General features: G+C 35.3%; 1 protein-coding gene across 5 annotated transcripts in view; it reads right to left on the reverse strand.

Annotated features, from left to right (window-relative positions):
- Positions 1–4,880: 4,880 nt before the first annotated feature.
- Positions 4,881–7,748, reverse strand: part of LOC108757904 (homeobox protein TGIF2LX) — a 46,298-nt gene continuing 43,430 nt past the window's right edge. For 3 of the 5 annotated variants that reach the window (XM_018502599.1, XM_018502598.1, XM_018502597.1), the window contains exons 3-5: positions 6,337–6,563; positions 5,902–6,066; positions 4,881–5,521 (exon numbers count right to left, since the gene is read on the reverse strand). In XM_018502599.1, coding sequence (XP_018358101.1) covers positions 5,161–5,521; positions 5,902–6,066; positions 6,337–6,563 — 753 coding nt within the window. In that variant the 3' untranslated portion in view covers positions 4,881–5,160. The remainder of the gene's footprint in view (positions 5,522–5,901; positions 6,067–6,336; positions 6,564–7,748) is intronic. The other 2 variants (XM_018502600.1, XM_018502601.1) reach the window with 2 other exon arrangements.

Raw genomic sequence — 7,748 nt, forward strand, 5'->3', positions numbered from 1 at the left:
AACCCAAATAGCATGGAACAGTTTAATAATATTACAAGCAACGTTGTAACCATGGTGGAAATATATAAGGTGAAACATTACGCATAATGACGGTAGCAATATTGGAAATAGCCAATCAAATATGTATGAATATGCACTTTCCTACCTATAATAGTGCAGGTTATACTGGAATAGCCAATATATGTCCGAATATGCACTTTCTTACTAAACACCCATCAGATTGCTTCACCTTATATATTTCTACCATGGTTGTAGCCTTGATGCAATGGTGGTTGGTAGATCATCTCGGAAACGCGTGATTCTTTTTCCTCATGTAAATGTAATGAATTGGCTCCAGAAAAGCGAGTCAAGTTTGTTCTATGAATCTCTTCAATTAGTATAAGATTCTCTTCTCAGAATCTCTTCAATTAATACGAGTAATAGATTCTCCTTCGTAGATTAGTTTTCGCTGTAGATATCGCGATCGCGTTATTTTCGATCGTTACTTTCATCCAACACATTGTAATAACATAAAGAAAAAAAATACACATTCAATTCTTAATCGCATCATAGATTAAATCAAACGCGAAAAATCTTACATCCTGCTGGAGAATGTCCTCAGAAACAAATTCATCTCAATCAATTATCCAAAATGTACGAACTGATAGGAAGCGAATTCTTTATCGAGTTTACATCAATCCGAGTTCTGCAATAGGGCGATCATGCGTTTTCTACACATGTACAAATCATTTCCTACCGGCAGAACGTAGATACTCCTTTTGCGTTTAATTATTAATCTATGATTCATTACAAATGCTAAATTACAAATATTTGGTAGATATTGAAAGTTAAATTATGAATATTTTTTTCACATATATTTTACAGTACGTTGAAAATGAAAAGAACGTGCGATTGTAATATCTATAGCGAAGATTATATCTTAACGCTAATTGAAGAGATTCAGAAAACGGGACCGATCGACTCGCTTTCCTTAGATTTTGATAATTGATATTGTACTTACTTAGTGAAAAAAAATTCCCAAGATCTTCTGAAGTCTTTTTGAATCGGAATTGCGTGAACTCTTTGCATATTAAAAGGATACTCTCTAAAACTTTTAAAATAAATCTCATTTGTACGAAATGAAATCTCATTTTAAAAAATTTAATTAAAAATTGAGTCACTCTTTTTTAAGACTGGTTAAATTTTTATATTTTAGAGTGAGAATTCGTTTCAAAGAATTTAGAGAGTATATACTCTTCTTTTCTTGGATGGCACGTACGCGAGTGTAGAAAACGCGCGACCGTGCTATTACGGAACTTGAATTGACGTGAATTCAGTAAGGTGTTCGTTTCCCTATCGCTTACAGCAAACAGTCCTAATGGTAGTAACTATCAATTAAGAGATGTCCCTTGTGATTTAGGACGTCTCGAGTGAAGGCACAATTTTAGATCGATTTTGTACAATAAAGTAGAACGTTTGTCAGGTCGATCTCTCCTACAATACGATAAATTCTGCAAACGTTCAGTATATAAAGATAATCATGTTCGGATAATCTATGTTTGGAAATCCGAGTGCTCCCATGTATCATTTTATTTTTGTTGTTCGCACCGAATGTTAAACAAGAATAAAATGATATTACTCGGCACTACTCAACTTCCAAATGTGCTTCAATAACAATTTAAAAAATGGAGAGTTTAAGACACTTCACTCGTTGTGTGATTGGCAGTGTAGTATTTTTAAGTCTCTACTTGAAATTTAAGAAATAAATACAATCGAAAAGCCCTTGTAAACGTTCGTAGCGCTACACTTTTGCTAAGAAGAAATCTTCAACTTCACACATCAAAAAATTTGTTATAAATATAAAAATCTTCAGTAAGCCATGATAAGTAAGTGAAATAAACATTGTACTATTATTCACGAACGGTCCCAAGGGCCTTTCGAAGATTAATTTTCGCGGGAACATAAAAATGAATAACAATACCATAATTATCAGTTCAATATCAAGTAGAGCTCGATAGAATTTTAATTCGTATTTCGAATTAAAACTGAATGTCGTAATGAAATTAATTAATGTGCAATAATGTCATTTCGTAATCACTTACGTTACACTATTATGTGCAGAGTATAAACAGACAACCTGAGTACCCGAATTATGGCACATATGCGATATTTCTCAAAATTTTTCACTTATTCCCCTCCATATGCTTTAGCGTGTAACGTCAGTGATTATAAGATAGTACTATTTTAAATATATAGGAGAATCGAGACAGAAATATTTGATTTATCACTATAATAACAAGATAGTATCGTATTAAAATAAACTTCAGTTGTACATTTAACAACTTTGTCCATGAACACCTGTTTATGCCACATTATGGTCTCTTCATAATGTAATTCTTGTAACGCAGCGGAAAATCTTAATTTACATGGCAATTCGCACACGAATATACACACACATGTAACGAATCTCACGCGTATAATATACTCGCAGTTTTTTAAAGCGGATTTGTCGCCTAATCGTCTCTCGTAACATTTACAGACAAAAATTGCTACGTCATACTGTCTAAGAGTCTATCGCGATTAACACAATTTAATTAGTACTATACTTACATAATAGTTAGCACTAACAAAATATAACAATAGTCTTTGGCTCGTACGCTCTTCTCTTGTTTCCATACAAGAGAATGCGTATTTTCAGACGTATTACTTCTATACTTACACTATGTAAGAGGTTTATCCACCTGTTATTTCAATTTAATTGTTTTACTTTGTCGATCAACTTAAAACAATGAGACGAGTAGTGATCTCGAGAGCTCGATTTGTGCGAAAATGCATTATCCTGATAAATATTTCGTTCGCGTTTATTAAACATAAATGCGATTCGCGAAGGTAATAGAAAACATTTTCAATACTTAAAAGTTTCTGAAACATAATGAAATTCAAGAATGACGTGAACAGAAATAGAATAATCAAGATAATATGAAAACTGTAAAATGAGTATAGAATACCAAAATTATATGTAAAATAATGGTACATACAATCGAGTTTCATAGACATCATGTAAATGTCATTGTATTCGTTTCTGCTGTAAAATTCTCTTCCCAAAAAATTAGAAATTATTATGTTTCTGCTTATCAGATAAATTCTTAACTATTTGACAACTGATGTTATTTCATAATATTAAGGGAAGATATTAGTCTAGGTGCTGAAAAAATAAGGTATTTTTAAAAATGTATTTTACAGAAAACTTTCCAACGTTTTAAAATTTTTTATATATAATATATATTTTACGAATATTTCTAAATTTTTGCGTCCATTTTGGATTTCTTCTCTTTATTATGGTTCAATCATAGACTTCTATAGGAGTGTTCGAATTCCTATCTGGGTGTTCCCAGGGTGTCACCATTTCATTCTTATTTAACATTTGATAAGGGAAGTTCCCGAATACAACTTCTGATAGCTTCTTTGTTATGTCTATTTCCTCTATATTTTCTTACAATGCTTATAATGTGTGAGCGTAAAAATGGGACGCACTTGTATTACCGACTGTCGACTTTCATGTGATAGAACCGAACCTGAGTCTGAGCTGTTCTTGTTTAGTTTATGTATGCATATGTATGCGTTCTGTCTGCGAGTATATCATGTGATAATGTTGTGAATTGTTAGTGATTTTGTCTCTATTGTTTGTGTGATTTATATATGTGAGAATACATCAATTTGAAGGAGCTGTCCAGCAAGCCTATTCTGTAACTTTCATTGTCATTGGGTTCGAGACGACAAAGCGACTAGGCATGCTTACCAAACGAATCAGCATGACTGATTTTTACTGGAGATCCTTTAATCAGACATTGACCATGAGGATTTCAAATTTTTCCAAGCGAGAAAGAAATATAGACTATCTCACTCCTCCAATAACGGTGTGCATGCATCATGTATGGATCTCTAGTTTTTTGTTGTCCAACCTGTGGTACAACCAATCATGTTTGGCAAGCAGACTAAGGGTGGGATTTCATTTGTGCGTTTTGGTCGTACGACAAATTTTTGAAGCCTTTTGATTGGCAATAGATTCGAGGACCTCTCTGTCCTGCATGCATTTGTCGTACGACCAAAATGAAGTCCCATCCCTAGTCACTTTACGAAACTTGCGTTAAGAATTACAGAATAGGGATGTTATTTTATTTGTGCGTTTTTGTCATATGACAATTTAGAGTTGCGAGTAATTTCTTACATGTATAATACGTATGTATAATATGTATAATACGTATAAAACGTACGTATAATACATAAATATGTAGTATTATACATATAAAAACCATGTATAATAACATTATGTTTAATACATCCCAACCCTGCGTACGACAAATGTGTGCAGGACAGAGAGGTCTCCAGATCTCTCTATTCTATAACCAATCAAAAGGCTTGAAAAATTTATCGTAAAACAAAAACGCATAAATAAAATCCTATCTTGCATATTGAATGAATCACCATTGTGTTCGTGAAAATAAGCGTTTTCAAGACTTCGCGTCGACAGGTCACGATATGCGATGTGCTGTTGAATGATGGGCGATACTAGATGCTCACGGCCTGCAGGGACTGCCTTCAAACATAGAGAAATCGGCAATATCGACTGCGATAGATAAAAGTCTGTAGGTTCAACCCATAATAATCTGTGACGAATTCCAAAATGGAATCCTAAAACACTTACAGGCACATTTATTGGACCATAATGGCGAGAGTATGAGGAAATTCAATACAAGCACAAATATTAAGAGATATTCATATAAAATATATATTAAATATACATGTTCCAAAATTTTTGAATTTTTTACACATAAAAGATATATATTTAATATGTATTTAGCATGAAAAAAAAAATATAAGCCTTTTCTTAATGTTTGCGTCTATATATTATATTTCTTCTTTCATTCGCTATTATGGTCCAATGTTTCCTTTAAAACATTCCTAAAACGCCTAATTTTTTCAACTCTTAGAGAAAGGACCCTTTAATGGTAACAATGAGATCAACATGACGATAATGACTGATGATTGCGTTGATATAACTGTAACAATTTCTAAAAAGTGTAATAATTTGCTAGGTTTTTGAAAGGAACTTTTGTCTTTTATTTACCTTTTACATCGTCGTCAAATCCATTGAGCCGCGATTATCAATAGTAACGATAATTACGATACCGTTGTATCTCTCGAGTGTAAAGGTTCTTCCATTGATGGAAGAGAAGACGGAACAGAAGACGAAGGTGACGAATATGGGGAAGACGTTGAAAGACGAGACTCTGGTGAAGGCGTGTTGGGTAAAGAAATTGCATATGGTAAATTAACCGCAAGTTCGACGAGCATATTGAATGAGTCACCATTATGTTCGTGAAAATAAGCATTTTCAAGGCTTCGCGTCGACAGGCCACGATATGCGATATGCTGTTGAACAACGGGCGATACTAGATGCTCACGGGGTGCGCTCCAGTATGCAGCAGGTTCTTCTTGGGCAGAACTCTCAGAATTGTCCATATTGGATGAAGGATTAGGCCTACAAAAAAAAAAAACACTATCTTTAATTTATTTTTCTTAAAATTTGACGTCTATATCATTTTTCATAACGCTAGGGTATAGTGTTAGATGCGCGCGAAAATCAGCGAATATTCTCAACCACCGAAAAATGCGTGTTTGGAAACGCTCGACTTTCATATATACGACCCTTTTTCCTTATTTTCTTTTTGATTGAATTTATCTTTTTTCAATTATTTATCTTATTATGTCAGAGAAAATGGCGATCGCGCTTAGCGAATGTGTTGAAAGCTCAAAAAAAAAAAAAAATGTTAGAAGGCATTTTAGCAAACTTACAACAGTTGCAAAGCTCCCGCTTATTTTTTATACTGGACGCAACTGTTGTATCAATTAAAAACTTGCCTTCGTCGAGCATACGGATGAGAAATAGCGTCGCCATCTAATTGCTCGACTTGAGCTTCAGCGTAAGGACGAACGATTACGTTGGGCCATCGTATCAAAGGATGCTCCTCCTCGCTGTGGTAGTCGTTCAAACTGCTCTCGTAATCGTTCGGACAGTCCTCGCTTCTGCGTACGCAAATCTTGAATGATACATCTAATATTTTCACACATCTAATCTATTCTCCCTCTTTATTTTCTTAATTTTCCCAAAAAAGGAAACTTCGCCATTGTTAGCATATTAGCAGATTAGCAAATTAGATGATAAGCAAATTAGTTGATAAGCAAATCTCTTATCGAGCTTTTTCGTATAAGTAGGTCGGTGTTGTTGAGTCGATGAAATTCTTCGTTATTAATTATCGAGAGGATAATAGTTGAGATGCAGAAAGAGATACTTACCGATATGTGGGCTCTTCCAATCCACGTTGCGGAAAATTTACGTTGCATTGTGCTGGTGGATCGTCTTCAATCGGTTCGAGAGGAGTTCTTCGACCATGCCGAAGGGGACTGCTAGAGTTTACGCGACGAGTACGACGTGATATTGTGTAACGGTTTGGATCTTCACCAGCCTCTTTCAAAATTCCAGGGAGAATGCGTCGCCTAGCATTTATAAACCAGTTACACACCTGCAAAATTCAATAATTATTAGCAAATCAATGCAAACTGGGGGATAATCAACAAAAATCAGCTTGAACTATTATAATCGCACATTAATAAATCAATTATTGTTGCCTATCTAAAAGACTGAGGTCTGGTTTTTCATTCATCTACATTTTAACGGCTAACGCCATTTCACTCTAATGGAAATCCTTACGAGGAATGCACAAATGACAAGCGTTGGACCCATGGTGGGCAACCAAAGGGTCGTAGACACGACCTGCCCCTACAGAATACCGCTGTGTGCCCTCAATTATCTTTACACGCCTACATCCACGCCTTACGCGGTATAGACAGACAATGGCCGGTATTCATAGTCAGTTCTTATTTTAAGACCGTCTTAAGTAATGTCTTCAGTCGCTAATGCGGCCCTCTGATTGGTTTATAACATCTTAAGATTGTACTTAAGACGTTCTTAAATATAAGATCTGACTATGAATACCGGCCAATGTCGCAACAATTGAAGAAAATACGATGCTTGTCGCGCGGGAAAATGTGAAACAGTACTTGAATGCGCATTTTAGGACCTGTAAGCTTATTTGCTACCGCATCACATATAAAGTGCATTCGAGGAAACGTTATTAACGCTATTTGTGTCATTCTAACTTTGTTTTACATCTAATAAACAACGAAGATAGAATGACAAAAGTAGCGCTAATAGTAGGGGAGGCCAAGCGGGGATTTTGGGATTTACTCGAGCGCGTCAGAATAACATAAAGGGGGAAAGCTTGCACCCTAATAAGTACCCCCACCACATATTAAACCTCTATATAGAGCCGGGGGTCCAGGGGAGCCCGTCAGATTAGTAAAAAAAAAAATCGATCGTTCGAAAAACTCGAGCGCGTCAGATTAAGGTATGGTGTGTTAATTACATGTAGAAAAGTGTACATTTCAATAATCTGACGATTTCAGAGTGACGTAAGGAAATGGGAGTCACAAAGTTGCAAAAAAAAAAACGTGACATGGATTTCTTGACCCCTTCCTACAGCTAACCCCACCACGCAAACCGTCAGATTAATATTTATCCGTTATCAGAAACACATGGGTCGCTTACACTATTAATATCTGACACGCTCGAGTACTTCATTGTCACTGTTATTTTTGAAAGCCTGTACACGCTCCCCCCACCACTGAAACGGCATACATCATATAAC

This window comes from Trachymyrmex cornetzi, unplaced genomic scaffold (genome assembly GCF_001594075.2).
Source record: "Trachymyrmex cornetzi isolate Tcor2-1 unplaced genomic scaffold, Tcor1.1 scaffold147, whole genome shotgun sequence".
Lineage (NCBI taxonomy): Eukaryota > Metazoa > Arthropoda > Insecta > Hymenoptera > Formicidae > Trachymyrmex > Trachymyrmex cornetzi.